This window comes from Nerophis ophidion, linkage group LG04 (assembly GCF_033978795.1).
Source record: "Nerophis ophidion isolate RoL-2023_Sa linkage group LG04, RoL_Noph_v1.0, whole genome shotgun sequence".
Lineage (NCBI taxonomy): Eukaryota > Metazoa > Chordata > Actinopteri > Syngnathiformes > Syngnathidae > Nerophis > Nerophis ophidion.
The window spans coordinates 17,824,494-17,848,356 of NC_084614.1; the positions used below are offsets into that span (position 1 = coordinate 17,824,494).

General features: G+C 40.2%; 1 protein-coding gene across 3 annotated transcripts; it reads right to left on the minus strand.

The window, feature by feature from the left end:
- Positions 1-2,562: 2,562 nt before the first annotated feature.
- tapbp.1 (TAP binding protein (tapasin), tandem duplicate 1) lies at positions 2,563-23,476 on the minus strand. 3 transcript variants are annotated; one of them, XM_061897282.1, is made up of 8 exons: positions 23,182-23,476; positions 11,515-11,688; positions 11,186-11,434; positions 7,395-7,748; positions 6,999-7,322; positions 3,061-3,162; positions 2,920-2,976; positions 2,563-2,843 (listed from the first exon to the last, which is right to left on the minus strand). In XM_061897282.1, exons 1-7 carry the CDS (start codon positions 23,240-23,242, stop codon positions 2,933-2,935), a joined length of 1,308 nt encoding a protein of 435 aa, XP_061753266.1. In that variant the 5' UTR covers positions 23,243-23,476; the 3' UTR covers positions 2,563-2,843; positions 2,920-2,932. The 3 variants fall into 3 exon arrangements, with proteins under 3 accessions (XP_061753266.1, XP_061753265.1, XP_061753267.1); XM_061897281.1 differs by having other exon boundaries at positions 2,920-2,948; positions 3,043-3,162; XM_061897283.1 differs by having other exon boundaries at positions 2,920-2,948; positions 23,182-23,474.
- Between the last annotated feature and the right edge of the window lie 387 nt (positions 23,477-23,863).

Sequence of the window (23,863 nt, forward strand, 5' to 3'; positions counted from 1 at the left end):
CACGAAGAACATTCCCATACCCGCGCAGAAGAACTACAAGCAAAGACTCATAGAAAAGACGGAACACTTCCTAAGAAGGATGCGGTGGAAAGCACACTTTTTCCTCCACCCTGAAACAAAAGGAACGCAAAAGGAAACTTACGGATTCAAATCTACCAAGAACCCACCCACAGTCAAGGAATTAAAGGACTTTGAGAACGACATGCTCAAAATGATACAATCAGTCAAATTTAAGCCAGCCCGCAACCCATTCCTCACCAAGCTGAAAAATGACACGGAGCGCATCAAGAAAGTAAGCAACCTCATCATAGCCGCCGATAAAACCACAAACTTCTACAGAATGGACATACCAGAACATAACTCTTTACTGGACAAAAGCATCACCAAATCATACAAAAAAGCGCAACCCAACACTTTACAGAACATCCACCTGGAAAACAAGCGGATCGCAACCGAACTGGACATTGAGGACAGGGTGGACGCCACAGCCAACAAAGAAGCCTTCATCACATTGAAGGACCACAAACCCAACTTCGCAAAATCCGAAATAGGAAAAATCAGCAAAATAATCCTGGACAGAATCAACGCAAAAATCAAGGACAAAACACCACTCAACCAATGGAGAAATACAGCAGCACTAATCAAATGGTTTAACAACATCCAAGACAAACAACAACACAACTTTATCTCCTTCGACATCGAAGAATTTTACCCTTCCATCACGCAAGACCTACTGACCCAAGCACTAAACTTCGCCTCGGACTACGACTCAATCACAGGCAACGAAAGAAACATCATCATCCACGCAAAGAACTCCATACTCATCCACAACAGTACACCATGGCAAAAAAATAACAATTCAACATTTGACGTTACTATGGGGAGTTTTGACGGAGCAGAAACGTGCGAACTCGTTGGGAGTTTCCTCCTCTCCCAGCTTGCTAGCCTCAACCTGAACCTTGGTATTTACCGTGATGATGGACTGGCAGTGTGCCGCGCCTCGCCAAGGAGCAGCGAGAACACCAAGAAGCGCATATGCCAAATCTTCAAAGAAAACAGCCTACGGATCACGATTGAAGCCAACAAGCAAACCGTCAACTTCCTCGACGTCACTTTCAACCTGAGAAATAACAGCTACCAACCATTCACGAAACCCAACACAACACTCCAATACGTGCACCATGACAGCAACCACCCACCCACCACCACGAAAAGAATACCTACCGGAATTAATAAAAGGCTATCGATGCTGTCATCTAGCAAAGCTGAATTCGACCAAGCAACCCCCCCGTACCAGAAAGCACTTGATGAAAGCGGATACAACTTCACCCTCACCTATGAACCCACTCCAGGAAACCAACCAAAAAAGAGCAGAAAACGAAACAACATCATCTGGTACAATCCGCCATTCAGCAAAGACGTCTCAACCAACATCAGCCGCAAGTTCCTCACTCTGATCGACAAACACTTCCCCAATGGCAACACCCTAAGAAAAATATTCAACAAGAACAACATTAAACTGAGCTACAGCTGTATGAATAACATGCAACAAATCATTTCAAACCACAACAAAGCAATTGCAAAAGGACTGCCTACCCCCAGACTTAACGACTCTGAAACCAATAATGAATGTAACTGTCGCAAGAAACCTGATTGCCCTCTCAACGGAAGGTGCTTACAGACATCAGTCGTTTACCAAGCAAAGGTAACACGCAAGGACATTAACACATCCGACACGTACGTAGGATTAACCGAAGGAGCGTTCAAAACAAGATGGAATAATCACAACGCCTCCTTTAGAAACCAGACTTTGCAGAATTCTACAGAACTCAGCAAACACATTTGGAACCTCAAAGACAATAATGTTGAATATTCAATAACATGGCAAATTCTTGCATCCAGCACACCTTACAACAGTGGTAATAAAAGATGCTACCTATGCTTAAAAGGGAAACTGTTTATTATATATCATCCAGATCTATCATCCCTCAACAAGCGCAGTGAAATCATTTCAACATGCCGTCACAGACGGAAACACCTCCTAGGTAACACATGAGCCAATCACCACACCCTACGCCTGCCTGTACCCACCCACTCTGTGCTCTATATAAACCATTGTATGTGAATGCTTCCATTAAAATCTCCTGATGATTGAGGGAACCCCTCATGAAACAGTTCTGTAGAGATGAAGTAGTCTTGTGATTTTTCCCCACACCTACACATATATATATATATATATATATATATATATATATATGTGTGTGTGTGTGTACATATATATGTATATATATACGTATAAGGACAAGCGGTAGAAAATGGAGATATATATATATATATATATATATATATATTTTTTTTTTAAACAGTTATCTCAATTGTTTTTGAAACAGTGACATACAATACCTACATCCTTAATTAACAAATAAAATAACTTACTGAATATTATTTACTAATAATACTTAATGAGAATCTATTCCACTTCAAACTGAGAATATGTACGTGGGTGAAGTCGAACACTGATGTGCACAACATGGGACAGGAAGCACCAGTAGGCCATGCATATTTCTTTTTGTGTTGCCTTTATTCTCAAATGTCATACACTTTTGTGGGAAACACCTTAGTAATTACTGACGGAAATAAAAGCTGCAGAACAGAACCCGAAAATATTTCTTTCAACAGTGGGCAAAAAAATAAAAAAACAACCTTCTGTTTTAGTCACTTCCATCAAATTGACAATGTTGTAAAAAAGAGAGTGAGGATTAAAAATAAGAAAGAAAATAAAAGAGTTGATTTTCCAGTGTTGTAAGGAAGGCAGGCCTTTAGCTGCATCTTCATTTCTTTTTCTGTACAAAGTTAAAAAACGTGTCTTTATGAGCCGAGCAATGCAAACATTTTGCTGTTTTTAGGAAATTACCTTACCTTGTCCGCTTCATCAGCCCCGTTTGAGCCTACGGGCACAAATAAGAGACGTTCTAACTATAAAATACAGCAGAGTACACGTTGATTGTACATTGTGTAGCAGAAAAAAAAAAAGTTACTCATCATCTATGAGGGCACCACCTGAGGGGATGAAGGTCCAAGACACAAACTTGATGAGGCCGTAGAGCACCAGCGCCACACCCACCATCGCCATGGAGTCCTCGATGGACGGCGTGCTGAAGCCTGGAAGGTCAAAGTACAATCATAAAATTTTCCGCTATTATACAAGCCTCAAATACTGGTTGATACGGCTATTCATACAGTGGGGCAAAAAAGTATTTAGTCAGCCACCGATTGTGCTAGTTCTCCCACTTAAAAAGATGACAGAGGTCCCTAATTTTCATCACAGGTACACTTCAACTGTGAGAGACAGAATGTGAAAAAAAATCCAGGAATTCACATTGTAGGAATTTTAAAGAATTTATTTGTACATTATGGTGGAAAATAAGTATTTGGTCAACCATTCAAAGCTCTCACTGATGGAAGGAGGTTTTGGCACAAAATCTCACGATACATGGCCCCATTCATTCTTTCCTTAACACGGATCAATCGTCCTGTACCCTTAGCAGAATAACAGCCCCAAAGCATGATGTTTCCACCCCCATGCTTCCCAGTAGGTATTGGTGTTCTTGGGATGCAACTCAGTATTCTTCTTCCTCCAAACACAATGAGTTGAGTTTATACCAAAAAGTTCTATTTTGGTTTCATCTGACCACATGACATTCTCCCAATCCTCTGCTGTATCATCCATGTATCCATTTTGGTATAAACTCAACTCGTCGTGTTTGGAGGAAGAAGAATACTGAGTTGCATCCCAAGAACACCAGACCTACTGTTAAGCATGGGGGTGGAAACATCATGCTTTGGGGCTGTTTTTCTGCTAAGGGGACAGGACGATTGATCCGTGTTAAGGAAAGAATGAATGGGGCCATGTATTGTGCGATTTTGAGCCAAAACCTCCTTCCATCAGTGAGAGCTTTGAATGGTTGACCAAATACTTATTTTCCACCATAATTTACAAATAAATTCTTTAAAATTCCTACAATGTGAATTCCTGGATTTTTTTTTCACATTCTGTCTCTCACAGTTGAAGTGTACCTATGATGAAAATGACAGACCTCTGTCATCATTTTAAGTGGGAGAACTTGCACAATCGGTGGCTGATTAAATACTTTTTTGCCCCACTGTATATCAGCACAAATCAAACCTACTTGTATCAACTTGTGTTATCAAATGTTTGCTCAAGGGAAATTAGTCGCACAGAAAACAACCGGACGTTTTATTACTGTTGGTCCGGAATGGACTTATGCTGCCTTCAAAATGCAGTGGTAATTGTCATTCAAATCTTGACGCACCAAGTTGGAACAATGCGGACACGTTTGTTACTGGATGCTTTCCAATACGTTTCTGCCTCGGAGACTTTGCATGTCTTAGTGATACGCAACTATGGTTACTTTATACTTGTTTTTATTGACAAATGTGCCGTTTTAGACGACAATATTGTTCAATTGTGTGCTTAGCTGTTGTGTAGCTGCTCGCTCCTAGTGGCCTACCATGTCTACCTTTTGTAAACAACTAAAATACATAGAATACATATAAGAACAAACCAATTTTGTGCGCTTTTTGGAAGACACTTCGATGTTAACTGGTTGTCCAGCTTTGCACAAGTAAAGGCACCGCTAATCGCAGATTTTAAATACTAGTTTTTTAATAGTCCACCCCAAAGTCTGTTCGAGGAATATTCTCCCATCTTTGATGAGAATGGCGCATCTCAGAACTTGCCAACTGTGGCTTCGGTTCGGCTCGGAGAAGATAAACACAATGAATTCTCGCTTTGTGATTTGCAAATTTACGCACATTTTATCTCATTTCGCTTTCGGAGGAAGGGACACCACAAACTAGACGAATGGAGAAGTGGACCAATGTGTGTGTGTGTGTGTGTGTGTACGCTCAAGTTAACTTTCAGTTTCGATCTTTGCTCAGGAGGACAAAAGCATGCGAAGAGGGCGACCGTTTTAGGTCTTTAGACAGCTTGGTCCTCTGTCCAGCGCTGCTATTGTTTGCATTTACACTAGAGATGTCCGATAATGGCTTTTTTGCGGATATCCGATATTGTCCAACTCTTAATTACCGATACCGATATATGCAGTCGTGGAATTAACACATTATTATGCCAAATTTGTTTGTGATGCCCCGCTGGATGCATTAAACAATGTAACAAGGTTTTCCAAAATAAATCAACTCAAGTTATGGAAAAAAAATGCCAACATGGCACTGCCATATTTATTATTGAAGTCAGAAAAAGCATTATTTTTTTTTAACATGCCTCAAAACCGCAGCTTGGAATTTGGGACATGCTCTCCCTGAGAGAGCATGAGGAGGTTGAGGTGGGTGGGGTTAGTGTATATATTGTAGCGTCCCAGTAGAGTTAGTGCTGCAAGGGCTTCTGGGTATTTGTTCTGTCGTGCTACGGTGCGGATATTCTCCCGAAAATGTGTTTGTCCTTCTTGTTTGGTGTGGGTTCACAGTGTGGCACATATTTGTAACAGTGTTAAAGTTGGTTGTACGGCCACTCTCAGTGTGACATGTATGGCTGTCGACCAAGAAAGCCTTGCATTCACTTTTGTGTGTGAAAAGCCGATATCATGCACGCAAAGGCAGTGCCTTTAAGGTTTATTGGCGCTCTGTACTTCTCCCTACGTCCGTGTACATAACGGCGTTTTAAAAAGTCATTAATTTTACTTTTTGAAACAGATACTGATAATTTCAAAACCTATACCGATAATTTCCGATATTACATTTTAAAGTACTTATTGGAGGATAATATCAGGAGTCCAATATTATCGGACAGCTTGGTCCTCTGTCCAGCGCTGCTATTGTTTGCATTTACACTAGAGATGTCCGATAATGGCTTTTTTGCCGATATCCGATATTGTCCAACTCTTAATTACCGATACCGATATATACAGTCGTGGAATTAACACATTATTATGCCTAATTTTGTTGTGATGCCCCGCTGGATGCATTAAACAATGTAACAAGGTTTTCCAAAATAAATCAACTCAAGTTATGGAAAAAAAAAATGCCAACATGGCACTGCCATATTTATTATTGATGTCACAAAGTGCATTATTTTTTTTTTAACATGCCTCAAAACCGCAGCTTGCAATTTGGGACATGCTCTCCCTTTTCTGGGTATTTGTTCTGTTGTGCTACGGTGCGGATATTCTCCCGAAAATGTGTTTGTCCTTCTTGTTTGGTGTGGGTTCACAGTGTGGCGCATATTTGTAACAGTGTTAAAGTTGTTTGTACGGCCACTCTCAGTGTGACCTGTATGGCTGTTGACCAAGTATGCCTTGCATTCACTTTTGTGTGTGAAAAGCAGATATCATGCACGCAAAGGCAGTGCCTTTAAGGTTTATTGGCGCTCTGTACTTCTCCCTACGTCCGTGTACACAGCGGCGTTTTAAACATCCACCCATCCATTTTCTACCGCTTATTCCCTTTTGGGGTCGCGGGGGGCGCTGGCGCCTATCTCAGCTACAATCGGGCGGAAGGCAGGGTACACCCTGGACAAGTCGCTACCTCATCGCGTTTTAAACAGTCATTAATTTTACTTTTTGAAACAGATACCGATAATTTCCGATATTACATTTTAAAGTATTTATCGGACGATAATATCAGGAGTCCGATGTTATTGGACAGCTTGGTCCTCTGTCCAGCGCTGCTATTGTTTGCATTTACACTAGAGATGTCCGATAATGGCTTTTTTGCGGATATCCGCTATTGTCCAACTCTTAAAAAGGCATTAATTTTACTTTTTGAAAGCGATACTGATAATTAAAAAAAACGATGCCGATCATTTACGATAATACATTTTAAAGCATTTATCGGCCGATAATATCAGGAGTCCGATATTTATTATCGGACATCTCTAATTTATACCCTTGTATAAAACAAATTGTTAATCTTCAAATGCTAGTCATCGTTTTACACAGCTTTAAGGTCCGATACGTTACCGATGATTCTGAGGGTCACGCTGGCCCGCCGTGTTCCTCCGGGATGCTCTCCTACACAGGTGACCTCCCCCCCTCTGCCCAGGTCCATCGTGGAAGTGTCCAGCTCCAGGCGGGTGTCCTGGCTGTAGGTACCGTCCCAGGCCTGCCTGTGGCCGCTTATGCGCACGGGTCCCAGCGATCGGGTCTTTCCATCCGGGCTTTTGAACTCCCAGCTAAGCTCCAGCGAATGGGGGGCAAAGCCAGAGGCTACGCAGTGTACCGTTAAACTCTGGCCGGTAACGATCAGGGGCAGCGAGGCGGGGTGCATGGACAAGGACGGAGGTTCTGAACAGAAGAGGAAAAAAAGGCAGTTTTGGACGGGATTTAAACGTAAGGATCTCTCTCTAAAAGGCTCACCTAAGATCTCCAGCTCCATGGTCACCTGGGCCAGGAGGTTTGGCAGGTACACCATGCAGATGTAGGTCCCCGTGTGGCGCACTTTGGTTTCCCGGATGATGAGAGAAGCATTCCCGTTCCGGTGCAGGCCGGCAAAGTCTACCATGGCGCCGTCCTCCGGCGTGTCGGACAGCCGGTCGGCTTTGCCATCGTAAGCCAGAATCATTTCGCCGCTGCCTCTGAACTGCCGGCGCCACTCGATGGCAAAACCGGACAGTGGCGAAGCGCGGTCGGCCCAGAACTGGCAGTCCAGCAGCACCTGCTCGCCGAGTCCCGCCTTCACTGCGACCGTTGTGGTGGTCACGCTGAGGACCACTAAGGAGGGAGACAAGGAGGCGATCGCGTTAAAAAAAAGCGCGGGATAAAACGACTGACTGGGCTTTTTGTGGCCCTAATTTCTCCCGTCCAAAGGCAAAAGCCAGTAACTCAATTTTGGTCAAAACTGAGCTGATAATAATTTTGGAGTTCCTAGGTGATATGCTTTACATTAGTGTATGCGATATTGTAATTTGTTCTGTAAGTAAGCTGTTACGCGTATGGCAGGACCTAGCAACTACCACATAACCGCGTAGATACAACAGAAGAACCTAGTATCTCAAGGGACCAATCGGAGCTTCTTTGTCAGTCGCCTTATTGTCTTTAATGAGACGTTTGCACGAATGGGGGCCGACGGTCAACCTGATGATGTGATATTATGGCACGAGGGGGTATTTGAAAGATTGGCCCAGGACGTTGCAAGCACCTTCATTAAATGTATTGTTCTTGATTCTTCCCCTCGCATACTCTTTTGGGCAGATAACTGTGGAGGTCAAAATAAAAACTGGACGCTGTACACGGCTCTTGCCCAATGTGCAAACGCAGGATGGGGCCCACCCGAGATTGTGATAAAATATCTGGAGAAAGGGCACACGTTCATGATAGCAGATTAAATCCATGGCTCAATCGGCAAGAAAATGAAAGCTCAAGAAAACATCTATACGTTTGATGACTTTGTAGATCTTTGTAAGACAGCATCAAGATAGATTGGTTTTCCTTTGTTTTGTCACAATCAGCTAGAAGTGAGTTACTAGGTTTTGCCTTTGGACAGGAGATTTGTTTGTGGAAGTAAGTTAGTTTTAGGAAATAAGCGGCTTTTAATGGTAATTATGTGGGTGTTATTTTTTGTCTAGAAGGCTTTTTTTTTTTAAAACAAACCCTGCTTCCATGAGTTGGGAAATTGTGTTAGATATAAATATAAACAGACTACAATGATTTGCGAATCATTTTCAACCCATATTCAGTTGAATGCACTACGAAGACAAAATATTTGATGTTCAAACTCATAAACTTTATTTTTTTTTTCCGCAAATAATAATTAACTTAGAATTTCATGGCTGCAACACGTGCCGAAGTAGTTGGGAAAGGGCATGTTCACCACTGTGTTACATCACCTTTTCTTTTAACAACACTCAATAAACTTTTGGGAACTGAGGAAACTAATTGTTGAAGCTTTGAAAGTGGAATTCTTTCCCATTCTTGTTTTATGTAGAGCTTCAGTCGTTCAACAGGCCGAGGTCTCCGCTGTCGTATTTTACGCTTCATAATGCGCCACACATTTTCGATGGCAGACAGGTCTGGATTGCAGGCGGGCCAGTAAAGTACCCGCACTCTTTTACTACGAAGCCACGCTATTGTAACACGTGCTGAGGGTGGCTTGGCATTGTCTTGCTGAAATAAGCAGGGGCGTCAATGAAAGAGACGGCGCTTATACAGTATGTTGTTTAAAAACCTGTATGTACCTTTCAGCATTAACGGTGCCTTCACAGATGTGTAAGTTACCCATGCCTTGGGCACTAATGTACCCCCATACCATTACAGATGCTGGCTTTTGCACTTTGCGTCGATAACAGTCTGGATGGTTCACTTCCTCTTTGGTCCGGATGACACAATGTCTAATATTTCCAAAAACAATTTGAAATGTGAACTCTTCAGACCACAGAACACTTTTCCACTTTGCATCAGTCCATCTTAGATGATCTCGAACCCAGAGAAGCCGGCGGCGTTTTTGGATGTTGTTGATAAATGGCTTTCACTTTGCATAGTAGAGCTTTAACTTGCACTTGCAGATGTAGCGATCAACTGTTTTTAGTAACAGTGGTTTTCTGAAGTGTTCCTGAGGCCATGTGGCGATATCCTTTAGAGATTTATGTTGGTTTTTGATACAGTGCCGTCCGAGGGATCGAAGGTCCCGGTCATTCAATGTTAGTTTCCGGCCATGCCGCTTACGTGGAGTGATTTCTCCAGATTCTCTGAACATTTTGATGATATTATGGACCGTAGATGTTGAAATCCCTAAATTTCTTACAAATGCGCACTTTGAGAAACGTTGTTCTTAAACTGTTTGACTATTTCAAACATCCCACAGATGTGCAGGCTAATTGGGAACAGGCGGGTGCCATGATTGGGTATAAAAATGCTCAGTCTTTCCCAAGGAAAGATGGGGCGAGGTACACCCCTTTGTCCACAACTGTGTGAGCAAATAGTCAAACAGTTTAAGAACAACATTTCTCAAAGTGTCATTGAAATTTAAGGATTTCAACATCTACGGTCCATAATATCATCAAAAGGTTCAGAAAATCTAGAAAAATCACTCCACGTAAGCGGCATGGCCGGAAACCAACACTGAATGACCGTGAATTTCGATCCCTCAGACGGCACTGTATCAAAAACCGACATCAATCTCTAAAGGATATCACTACATGGGCTAAGGAACACTTCAGTAAACCACTGTCACTAAATACAGTTCGTCGCTACATCTGTAAGTGCAAGTTAAAGCTGTACTATGCAAAGTGAAAGCCATTTATCAACAACATCCAGAAACGCCGTCGGCTTCTCTGGGCCCGAGATCATCTAAGATGGACTGATGCAAAGTGGAAAAGTGTTCTGTGGTCTGACGAGTCCACATTTCAAATTGTTTTTGGAAATATTCGACATCGTGTCATCCGGACCAAAGAGGAAGTGAACCATCCAGACTGTTATCGACACAAAGTTCAAAAGCCAGCATCTGTGATGGTATGGGGGTGCATTAGTGCCCAAGGCATGGGTAACTTACACATCTGTGAAGGCACCATTAACGCTGAAAAGTACATACAGGTTTTGGAACAACATATGCTGCCATCTAAGCACCGTCTTTTTCATGGACGCCCCTGCTTAGTTCAGGAAAACAATGCTAAGCCACATGTTACAACAGCCTGGCTTCGTAGTAAAAGAGTGCGGGTACTTTCCTGGCCCGCCTGCAGTCCAGACCTGTCTCCCATCGAAAATGTGTGGCGTATTATGAAGCGTAGACCCCGGACTGTTGAACGACTGAAGCTCTACACAAAAAAAGAATGGGAAAGAATTCCACTTTCAAAGCTTCAACAATTAGTTTCCTCAGTTCCCAAATGTTTATTGAGGGTTGTTGAAAGAAATGGTGATGTAACACAGTTTGTGAACATGCCCTTTCCCAACTACTTTGGCACGTGTTGCAGCCATGAAATTTTTGGTTAATCATTTGCAAAAAAAAAAAAAAAAAAAGTTTATGAGTTTGAAAATCAAATATCTTGTTTTTGTAGTGCATTCAACTGAATATGGGTTGAAAAGGATTTGCAAATCATTGTCGTACGTTTATATTTACATCTAACACAATTTCCCAACTCATATGGAAACGGGGTTTGTAAAACTAGCAAACACCTGCACAGTTTATGACCCTGACAGACCGCAGCAGATATTACCGTCCAGGTCGCTGGTACCCGTGGTGGCACGCAGGACATTGGATATGCCCCGTTGTGCGTCCAGCCCCTGGATAGAGGCGGCCATCCAGTCGGCTTGCAGGTACAAGGGGCTGAAGGCGGGCTCCGTGAGCGAGGCGGCCCATTTGACGGTGGACGGGTGCGGCAGAAAGGAGCTGAGCTCACACACGGGCTTGTGGGCGGAGCCGCTGAGCGGGCAGAGCGAGCGGTGACAGAGGGTCGCGGCCGGATCTGAGCACCGCGGAAAAGACAAAAGACAAAGTCAGGCGGTGATCAGTGAAGGCAATGGGGGGGGAAACAAAGTCACGGACCGCCGACGGAGTAGATTTTCTTGATGCCGTCAGGTGGAGCGTCCTGGTTGGCCGCATGATGGCCGTCTGTCCTCACGTCGAGCAGGACCTTTTCTTGGTTGTTGGAAGCTCCAGCTCGAGCTTTGTCTGGCACCAACCAGCATTCCAGCACAGGACAGTGGCTGCTGCAGGCTTCTGGAACGTCAACATTGAGACTTTTATTACAAAGTATAGCGCTTTTCTCCAGTGCAGGGGTGTCAAACTAATTTTAGCTCAGAGGCCACATGGAGGAAAATCTATTCCCAAGTGGGCCGGACTGGTAAAATCACGGCATGATAATTTAAAAATAAAGACAACTTCAGATTGTTTTCTTTGTTTGAAAATGTAAAAATCATGTTGCATTTTTTTACACCGACATACTGCGGTTATTAGTATATGTGGTCATTTACACTTACTGAAGAAATGATGCGATTATGTTCATCAGTCAAATATGCCTCCCAGTTATAAGTACAACAAAACATGTACAGACAATCAAAAACATTTGGGTATAAATGTAATAAGTACAGTACGTAGTGTCTAGACACAGAAGTGTTGACACAGAGCACATAGCTCCGCCCTCTCTGAAGTCAGGGAATTCAAAGATGTGCTATTGCGACATCCAGTGGACACATGTAGAACAGCATTTTATTTTATTAAAAAATGTCAGCTAATTTTTATAGTTTACAAACTCAACATGTTTGTGGGCCTGATCCGGCCCGCGGGCCGCACATTTGACACCCCTGCTTTAGTGACTCAAAGCATTTTTAAATAGTGAAACCTCATATCTGAGATACATTTAAACCAGTGTGAGTGGGCACTGGGAGCAGGTGGGTAAAGTGTCTTGCCCAAGGACACAACAGCAGGGATCGAACCTGGAACCCTCAAGTTGCTGGCACGGCCACTCAACCAACTGAGCTATACCGCCCCATATACCGTATTTCCTTGAATTGCCGCAGGGCATATAGCAGGGGTCACCAACGCGGTGCCCGCGGGCACCAGGTAGCCCGTAAGGACCAGATGAGTCGCCCGCTGGCCTGTTCTAAAAATAGCTCAAATAGCAGCACTTACCAGTGAGCTGCCTCTATTTTTTTTACATTTTATTTATTTACTAGCAAGCTGGTCTCGCTTTGCTCGACATTTTTAATTCTAAGAGAGACAAAACTCAAATATAATTTGAAAATCCCAGAAAATATTTTAAAGACTTGGTCTTCACTTGTTTAAATAAATGTATTTATTTTTTTACTTTGCTTCTTATAACTTTCAGAAAGACAATTTTAGAGAAAAAATATATCCTTAAAAATGATTTTAGGATTTTTAAACACATATACCTTTTTACCTTTTAAATTCCTTCCTCTTCTTTCTTGACAATTTAAATCAATGTTCAAGTATTTTTTTTTATTGTAAAGAATAATGAATACATTTTAATTTAATTCTTCATTTTAGATTCTCTTTTTTCAACGAAGAATATTTGTGAAATATTTCTTCAAACTTATTATGATTAAAATAAAAAAAAAAATAGTCTGGCAAATCTAGAAAATCTGTAGAATCAAATTTAAATCTTATTTCAAAGTCTTTTGAATTTCTTTTAAAATTTTTGTTCTGGGAAATCTAGAAAAAATAATGATTTGTCTTTGTTAGAAATATAGCTTGGTCCAATTTGTTATATACAGTGCCCTCCATAATTATTGGCACCCCTGGTTGAGATGTGTTTTTTAGCTTCCAATTATTTTATTTTTTTTCTAAATAATATGGGACCTTAATGGAAAAAAAGAGAAAAATCCAACCTTCAATACAAGTGCATTTATTCAGTGGGGAAAAAATCCCACATAAAGAAATAATTATTTGACATCAAATAATGTGTGTCACAATTATTAGCACCCCTGGTGTTAATATTTTGTACAACCCCCTTTTGCCAACAAAACAGCACCTAATCTTCTCCTATAATGTTTCACAAGATGGGCAAAGACAGAAAGAGGGATTTTCAGCCATTCCTCTTTGCAGAATCTCTCTAAATCATCCAGAGACCTGGGTCCTCTCCTCTGTACTCTCCTTTTCAGCTCACCCCACAGGTTCTCAATGGGGTTGAGGTCAGGGGACTGAGATGGCCATGGGAGGAGCTTGATTTTGTGTCTGGTGAACCATTTCTGTGTAGATTTGGCCATATGTTTAGGGTCATTGTCTTGCTGAAAGACCCAGTGACGACCCAGCTTCAGCTTTCGGGCAGAGGGCAACAGATTTTGATTTAAAATGTCCTGGTATTTCAAAGCATTCATGATGCCATGCACCCTAACAAGGTTCCCAGGGCCTTTGGAAGTGAAACAGCCCCACAGCATCACTGACCCACCCCCATACTTCACAGTGGGTATGAGGTGCTTTTCAGCATGCGCATCTTTCGTGGTACGCCAGACCCACTTAGAGTGTTTGTTGCCAAAAAGCTCAATCTTGGTCTCATCTGACCAAAGCACACGGTCCCAGTTGAAGCCCCAATACCGTTTGGCGAACTCCAGACGCTTGCGTTTATGATTGTGAGTGAGGAAAGGTTTTCTCCGTGCATGCCTCCCAAACAGCTTGTTGGCGTGTAGACAGCGCCTGATGGTTGATTTGGAGACTTTGTGACCCCAGGATGCTACCATTTGTTGTAATTCTGTAACAGTGAGCTTTGGAGATCTTTTGATTTCGCTTACCATCCTCCTCACTGTGCGTGGTGGCAAAATAAACTTGGGTCCTCGTCCAGGCTTATTTACCACTGTTCCAGTTGTTTTGAACTTCTTAATTATTCCTCTCACAGTGGATATGGGCAGCTGCAGTTGAGTGGCAATCTTCTTGTAGCCTCTGCCTGACCTGTGAAGGTCGACGCACATCTGCCTCACTTGTATGCTGTGTTCCTTTGTCTTTCCCATGTTTAAGAGTGGATAAGAGAAATGGCCTCGGTGTCACGTCATATTTATACCCCAGGGAAACAGGAAGTGATGAATTACTAATTAAATGTTCCTACGTACTCTGGTAAACTTTGTAAACTACTGTAGAAATGACAGAAATGCTTCAATTATATTTATTTCCTGGGAATTGTTAAGGGTGCCAATAATTGTGGAACAGGTGATTTAATGAAAAATAATTATTTTTTAGTCAGGGATTTTTTTATTTTCTTACAATTCATTTGAGTTGAAGGCTACATTTTCCTACAATTTTCAGTGTGACAGTATTCTTCTGCAATAAACACTGAATTTATTTTAAGGCTTTTAACACATCTCAACCAGGGGTGCCAATAATTATGGAGGGCACTGTATTCTAACAAAGTGCAGATTGGATTTTAACCTATTAAAAAATGTCATCAAAATTCTAAAATTAATCTTAATCAGGAAAAATTACTAATGATGTTCCATAAATTATTATTTTTATTTTTTCAAAAAGATTCAAATTAGCTAGTTTTTCTCCTAATTTTTTTCCATTGAATTTTGAATTTTAATGAGTCGAAATTGAAGATGTTTCATATTTCAAAATAAAATTTTCATTTTTTTCGTGTTTTCTCCTTTTTTAAACCGTTTAATTAAGTGTTTTTTTCATCATTTATTCTCTACAAAAAATCTTCCGTAAAAGGAAAAGAAATGTACGACGGAATGACAGACAGAGATACCCATTTTATATATATATATATATATATATATATATATATAAATATATATATATATATATATATAAATATATATATATATATATATATATATATATATATATAGAGAGAGAGAGAGAGAGAGATTTATTAAAAGTAAATTGAGCAAATTGGCTATTTCTGGCAAATTTTTTTTAAACTGTCTATCAAACTGGTAGCCCTTCGCATTAATCAGTATCCAAGAAGCAAGAAGTAGCTCTTGGTTTCAAAAAGGTTGGTAACCCCTGGCATATAGTATGCACCTGCCTTGAATTACTGCCGGGTCAAACTCGCTTCCCAAAATAATTAGCGCATGCTTAGTATTACCGCCTGGTCAAACTCGTGATGTCACGAGTGACACTTCCCCTGTCATCATTTTCATAATGGAGGAGGCTGATTTCAATACCGGTAATTTGAAATCGCATAAAGGGAAGAAGATTAAGAGCTATTCAGTAGGATTTAAGGTCCAAGCTTACGTCACACTCAAATTTTTACTGCATGCCTTTGGTAAGTGACGGAGTGAGAAGAGGGTTTTAAAATAATTAGCGAATGCTTACTTTTACAGCATGCCTTTGGTAAGCGCCGGAGTGAGAAGAGGTTTTACATTCAAGGAAATACGGTACTTAATATACTAATATTAGCATCATAGCTTTGTTTTGTAAGTTTTGCAGGTATACACCTCAGCATCAAATATTTTGTTACTTGAGGATTGCTACCTGTTAGCATGCTAACATTAGTAGGCTAGCTGTATTAGTTAATTTAATAGGTATACGCAATCCACCGTTACTGCTCACTGCTCCCCTCACCTCCCGGGGGGTGAATCAAGGGGGATGGGTCAAATGCAGAGAATAATTTCGCCACATGGGTGTGACAATCTTTAACTATAGTCATATTTTGGTATTTTATGAATGCTAACTCTACCATGCTAAAATTTAAGCTATACATTACAGAGTAATATATTTAGGTACACAACATATTATTTTAGCTAAAATTATTGGTATTGTTTTTTATAAGTATGCACCTCAGCGTCATATATTTTGGTATTTCACTAATCCTAAATGTCAACATGCTATTGTTAGCAAAGCACTGTTATCATGCTAGCTTCATTAGTTCCTTTTGCTCATATTTTATGTTATCTGGCCAGCGTGTGAACTGAAAGCCTTTCAGTTTGGATTTCAGGAAAAAACCTTTAGCGAAATCCTCGCAAAAGGTTTTTTGCCTATGTCAGTGAGCCGGAAGTAAAACTGACAAAGCGATGGAGGAGACTACCACTACTTAGACTGCCTGATGTTTCATGGATACAATTACACTTTGTATCGGCTAAACTTTTATTCAGCGGTGAGCCAACATGTAATTTGTAACAGTTTTAGTCTGCTTTAGCAACACCATTCAAAAGCCCATAGAGATAATTGCTGATTTAGCATCATCCGTGGGACAAGTTTATTGAGTCCTATTTTAGTGTCTGTTTTACTTCCGGTTCACTGACATAGGCAAAACACTTTTTTTGCGAGATTTCGCGAACCATCCATGTCCCTGTAGGGGTGTCGTAGCATTCACCCCATATGTCTGCCGAAACTTCACTTTTCAGTGGTTTTCCAACTATTTTCACCAAGTACCACCATAAGGACCAAAAACACAGAATAATGGTATGCTTAGATATTCATTAACAACAAGGTGGAGGTTTTATTCAACATGTAAATTTAATGATTTTGGCCAGTGTAACATTACATACAGTTTGAACAGTCACACTGCGTGTGAATATTTAATGAAGTGAAATGATCGGTATCGGTTTCAAAAAGTTACATTTATGACTTTTTGAAACGCCGCTGTGTACACGGACGTAGGGAGAAGTACAGAGCGCCAATAAACCGTGCCGGCCAAATCACATAATATTTACGTCTTTTTACACACACAAGTGAATGCATAGCATACTTGGTCAACAGCCATACAGGTCACAGTGAGGGCGGCCGTCTAAACAACTTTAACACGGTTACAAATATGCGCCACACTGTGAACCCACACCAAACAAGAATGACAAACACATTTCGGGAGAACATCCGCACCATAACACAACAGAACAAATACCCAGAACCCCTTGCAGCACTAACTCTTCCGGGACGCTACAATACACACCCCACCCCCACATCAACCTCCTCATGCTCTCTCAGGGAGAGCATGTCCTAAAATTCCAAGCTGCTGTTTTGAAGCAAGTTAAAAAAAAATAATGCACTTTGTGACTTCAATAATAAATATGGCATTGTTGGAATTTTTTTCCCATAACTTGAGTTGATTTATTTTGGAAAACCTTTGTAGATTCCTAAAGTAGTCTTAAGCTTGACGCTCCTCTACTATCACATTCACTCCGCTTGCTGCGGCAACAACAAAACAAACTCCAGACTTTCTTCTTCATTTGTATAGTTTACTTCTGATATCAGTAATTCAAAACATAAAACAGTCACGATGTGGGAACAAATGAATGACAAAATAAAGAGAGTTTGTTGCAGTACGAGTTAGAAAAAGTGTGAATGAGAATAAGTATGAGTGAGGTCAAAAAAACTGTGTGGCTCGATTCCACCGCACCTGACACCAATTACCCATAACACCATGCGTCCAAAAACCCCGCTTTCCACAAAGATCCTTCCGCCATTTATGCACTTAAAACAGTTACGTCGTCAAATCATTTTGACAAATGTAATAATTACAATTAAAGTGAGCTTTATATAATTACTCTAAGCATTCAATGTATACATTTTCTTATCATGCAAATAAAGTATATAGTCCCCTTTTGTCTGAATAAACATAAAGCATCTTCCATAAAATGTAAATGAACTTAAACAGTATTTAGGCTCCTACAACCTTGTTACATTGTTTAATGTATCATAACAAAATTAGGCATAATGATGTGTTAATTTCATGACTGTATATATCGGTATCGGTAATTAAGAGTTGGAAAATATCTGAATATCGTCAAAAAAGCAATTATCGGACATGTCTAATTTTAGTGCTTATGTGATTTTCATATGTATGAGCTTTATTTCTTGTTGACGCCTTCTAGTGTGTCTGGAAAAACTTTGTGCGAGCTCTACGCACGGTCGAAAAAGTGCGTAGGGTACACAACAATTTACGTATATATTTTCGGGGAAAGTTACTTACGCACATTTAACCCCTGCCGACCCACTTTTTGCCCGATAAATGAGGCCCCAGGTCAATTATTTTGACCCGGGGTGCCAAATTTAGAGAAAAAAATGTGTCTGGGGGCCGGTATTATTTTTAGAAACACTAATACAAAACCTCTCAATAATGTCTGATTGAGTCCTAAAAACGTTATTACAGACCGCCATAAAAACAGAATGGTATTTCAAATTTTTTTTTACTGAATGAGACACCCAGAATGTACATGAAAATAAACAAATGTGGGATTTACATTATTAACTATGTAGGGTAAAACACTGAATATTGACAACATATGAACGTCACACCCCCCCTCCATCAACATATTTTAAAATCAATAAAAATGCAACAAACACAGCAAAATATGAACTTATGGGTTGTACTTGTATAGCGCTTTTCTACCTCCTAGCGTGTCTGGAAAAACTTTGTGCGAGCTCTACGCACGGTCGAAAAAACATTTTACGTATATATATTTTTTTTCTCGAAATTCCAACGTTTTCGGGGAAAGTTACTTACGCACATTTGACCCCGCCGACCCACTTTTTGCCCGATAAATGAGGCCCCAGGTCAATTATTTTGACTCAAGGGCCAAATTTAGAGAAAAAAACGTGTCTGGGGGCCGGTATTATTTTTAGAAACACTAATACAAAACCTCTCAATAATGTCTGATTGAGTCCTAAAAACGTTATTACAGACCGCCATAAAAACGGAATGGTATTTCAAATTTTTTTTACTGAATGAGACACCCAGAATGTACATGAAAATAAACAAATGTGGGATTTACATTATTAACTATGGAGGGTAAAACACTGAATATTGACAACATATGAACGTCACACCCCCCCTCCATCAACATATTTTAAAATCAATAAAAATGCAACAAACACAGCAAAATATGAACTTATGGGTTGTACTTGTATAGCGCTTTTCTACCTCCTAGCGTGTCTGGAAAAACTTTGTGCGAGCTCTACGCACGGTCGAAAAAACATTTTACGTATATATATTTTTTTTCTCGAAATTCCAACGTTTTCGGGGAAAGTTACTTACGCACATTTGACCCCGCCGACCCACTTTTTGCCCGATAAATGAGGCCCCAGGTCAATTATTTTGACTCAAGGGCCAAATTTAGAGAAAAAAACGTGTCTGGGGGCCGGTATTATTTTTAGAAACACTAATACAAAACCTCTCAATAATGTCTGATTGAGTCCTAAAAACGTTATTACAGACCGCCATAAAAACGGAATGGTATTTCAAATTTTTTTTACTGAATGAGACACCCAGAATGTACATGAAAATAAACAAATGTGGGATTTACATTATTAACTATGGAGGGTAAAACACTGAATATTGACAAAATATGAACGTCACACCCCCCCTCCATCCACATATTTTACAATCAATAAAAATGCAACAAACACAGCAAAATATGAACTTATGGGTTGTACTTGTATAGCGCTTTTCTACCTTCTAGCGTGTCTGGAAAAACTTTGTGCGAGCTCTACACACGGTCGAAAAAACATTTTACGTATATATTTTTTTTTTCTAGAAATACCAACGTTTTCGGGGAAAGTTACTTACGCACATTTAACCCCTGCCGACCCACTTTTTGCCCGATAAATGAGGCCCCAGGTCAATTATTTTGACCCGGGGTGCCAAATTTAGAGAAAAAAATGTGTCTGGGGGGCCGGTATTATTTTTAGAAACACTAATACAAAACCTCTCAATAATGTCTGATTGAGTCCTAAAAACATTATTACAGACCGCCATAAAAACGGAATAGTATTTCAAATTTTTTTTACTGAATGAGACACCCAGAATGTACATGAAAATAAACAAATGTGGGATTTACATTATTAACTATGGAGGGTAAAACACTGAATATTGACAAAATATGAACGTCACACCCCCCCTCCATCCACATATTTTACAATCAATAAAAATGCAACAAACACAGCAAAATATGAACTTATGGGTTGTACTTGTATAGCGCTTTTCTACCTTCTAGCGTGTCTGGAAAAACTTTGTGCGAGCTCTACACACGGTCGAAAAAACATTTTACGTATATATTTTTTTTTTCTAGAAATACCAACGTTTTCGGGGAAAGTTACTTACGCACATTTAACCCCTGCCGACCCACTTTTTGCCCGATAAATGAGGCCCCAGGTCAATTATTTTGACCCGGGGTGCCAAATTTAGAGAAAAAAATGTGTCTGGGGGGCCGGTATTATTTTTAGAAACACTAATACAAAACCTCTCAATAATGTCTGATTGAGTCCTAAAAACATTATTACAGACCGCCATAAAAACGGAATAGTATTTCAAATTTTTTTTACTGAATGAGACACCCAGAATGTACATGAAAATAAACAAATGTGGGATTTACATTATTAACTATGGAGGGTAAAACACTGAATATTGACAAAATATGAACGTCACACCCCCCCTCCATCCACATATTTTACAATCAATAAAAATGCAACAAACACAGCAAAATATGAACTTATGGGTTGTACTTGTATAGCGCTTTTCTACCTTCTAGCGTGTCTGGAAAAACTTTGTGCGAGCTCTACACACGGTCGAAAAAACATTTTACGTATATATTTTTTTTTTCTAGAAATACCAACGTTTTCGGGGAAAGTTACTTACGCACATTTAACCCCTGCCGACCCACTTTTTGCCCGATAAATGAGGCCCCAGGTCAATTATTTTGACCCGGGGTGCCAAATTTAGAGAAAAAAATGTGTCTGGGGGGCCGGTATTATTTTTAGAAACACTAATACAAAACCTCTCAATAATGTCTGATTGAGTCCTAAAAACGTTATTACAGACCGCCATAAAAACGGAATAGTATTTCAAATTTTTTTTACTGAATGAGACACCCAGAATGTACATGAAAATAAACAAATGTGGGATTTACATTATTAACTATGGAGGGTAAAACACTGAATATTGACAACATATGAACGTCACACCCCCCCTCCATCCACATATTTTACAATCAATAAAAATGCAACAAACACAGCAAAATATGAACTTATGGGTTGTACTTGTATAGCGCTTTTCTACCTTCTAGCGTGTCTGGAAAAACTTTGTGCGAGCTCTACACACGGTCGAAAAAACATTTTACGTATATATTTTTTTTTTCTAGAAATACCAACGTTTTCGGGGAAAGTTACTTACGCACATTTAACCCCTGCCGACCCACTTTTTGCCCGATAAATGAGGCCCCAGGTCAATTATTTTGACCCGGGGTGCCAAATTTAGAGAAAAAAATGTGTCTGGGGGGCCGGTATTATTTTTAGAAACACTAATACAAAACCTCTCAATAATGTCTGATTGAGTCCTAAAAACGTTATTACAGACCGCCATAAAAACGGAATAGTATTTCAAATTTTTTTTACTGAATGAGACACCCAGAATGTACATGAAAATAAACAAATGTGGGATTTACATTATTAACTATGGAGGGTAAAACACTGAATATTGACAACATATGAACGTCACACCCCCCCTCCATCCACATATTTTACAATCAATAAAAATGCAAAAAACACAGCAAAATATGAACTTATGGGTTGTACTTGTATAGCGCTTTTCTACCTTCAAGGTACTCAAAGCGCTTTGACACTACTTCCACATTCACCCATTCACACACACATTCACACACTGTTGGAGGGAGCTGCCATGCAAGGCGCTAACCAGCACCCATCAGGAGCAAGGGTGAAGTGTCTTGCATGGCAGCTCCCTCCATCAGTGTGTGAATGGGTGAATGCGGAAGTAGTGTCAAAGCGCTTTGAGTACCTTGAAGGTAGAAAAGCGCTTTACAAGTATAACCCATTTACAATGGACGTGACGAGGTTGGTACTACGTAGGGATTGAACCAGGGACCCCCGGGTTGCGCACGGACACTCTTCCACTGCACCGAAAAAACAAACACCTACTATCTGATACATGTGATACATCACTAAGCTTTAGAACTTTAATGTAAAAATCTCCTTCCGCGTCTGTCCCTGACAGCCACATTTCAGGCTCTGGAACCACTCTGTGGAAACACTCCCCACTCACACTGCTTGGTGCCTCCTTAAATGACCATAGTAACTAATTAGATGACCATAGTAACGAGTATATCAAGCAAAAGCACAGATTCTAACCATTGAAATACTTTGTATAGTTCAAGACTTCCGGTCATTAGAAAACATCACTGCACATCATAATGGCAGCTACACTTTCCGTCTTAAAGATCTAAAAAAAAATATTTGGGAATGTCCGGTGGGCCAGGTTGAAAAGCTTAACGGGACGCATGTGGCCCCTTGGCCTTAATTTGCCCAGGTTTGCATCCAGGTTGTTTCAATGAATTGATTAACGTGGACCCCGACCTAAACAAGTTGAAAAACTTATTCGGGTGTTACCATTTAGTGTTCAATTGTACGGAATATGTACTGAACTGTGCAATCTACTAATGAGAGTTTCAAATCATTGAATTGAGACTTTCATGTTTAGATCGATTGATTTGAAATCAATCAATCAATCAATCAATCAATCAATTAATCGATCAAAACATTTCGATTGCGATGCTTCCCTGAGCCACACGGGGGCGCGCCACTCCATTCAGGAACATGCAAAGCAAAATTTGCAGTTTTCACGGCATTAAAAGCGAGTGTGCGATCACGTCAAAACAGGATTAAAAAAAGTGATATTATATAAGCGTAATTTGGCGTGTGTTTCACTGCAAATCTGCGAAGACAATTGTAAATGTTTTGCAGACAAATAAACGGAAAGCAACAGTTCTTATGCTTAGGCGATTAGTATTGAGCAAACCAAACACATACCTCGACCGAAGCAAGCAAAAGTAAGCAAAGAAAGACTCCAAAGAGACCAAAGGCAGGTCATGATCGCTCCACTCGTGTCCCGGTAATAGTGAGTGAGCTCTTTGGTTTTCCCCAACACGATTAGTGCTTTCACTTTCGCACTCAGCTGCGCCACAGCGTCAACTTCCGGTTACGCTGGTTCAAAAATAACCGAAAAACCCAGTCGACGATGCTTTTTAAGAAGTTAAGTGATGTTTCCCTCCTAAACTACACTATTTAGGGGGGGTGAAACAAACGTTTATTTTCCACGGCTGCCGGTCTTCAAAGGTGCAGTTCTGCCGGTCTTCAAAGGTGCAGTTCCACGTACACACACCAGATGGCCGACAGTCATTTCTTGAAACAAGCGTTACGTAATGTTTATATATATATATATATATATATATATATATATATATATATATATATATATATATATATATATATATATATATATATATATATATATATTCCACAGTGCAGTACATATTCTCCGCACAATTGACCACTAAATAGTAACACCCGAGCAAGCTTTTCAACTTCTTTAAGTCGGGGTGCAGGTTAATCAATTCACGGTAGGATGGCGGATGTTACAACTTTGAAAAGCAAGTGCATTTTTTTTAAGACGAAATACGTTTATTCTGAAGTTCAGGCATTATTATTATTA

Coding starts and splice junctions, on each gene's coding strand:
- tapbp.1 (XM_061897281.1), bottom strand. CDS start 23,242: ATGACCTGCCTTTGGTCTCTTTGGAGTCTTTCTTTGCTTACTTTTGCT. Junction 11,689..23,181: donor TTTTGCTTGCTTCGGTCGAG/GTATGTGTTTGG, acceptor TTGACGTTCCAG/AAGCCTGCAGCAGCCACTGT. Junction 11,435..11,514: donor GAAAATCTACTCCGTCGGCG/GTCCGTGACTTT, acceptor CGCGGTGCTCAG/ATCCGGCCGCGACCCTCTGT.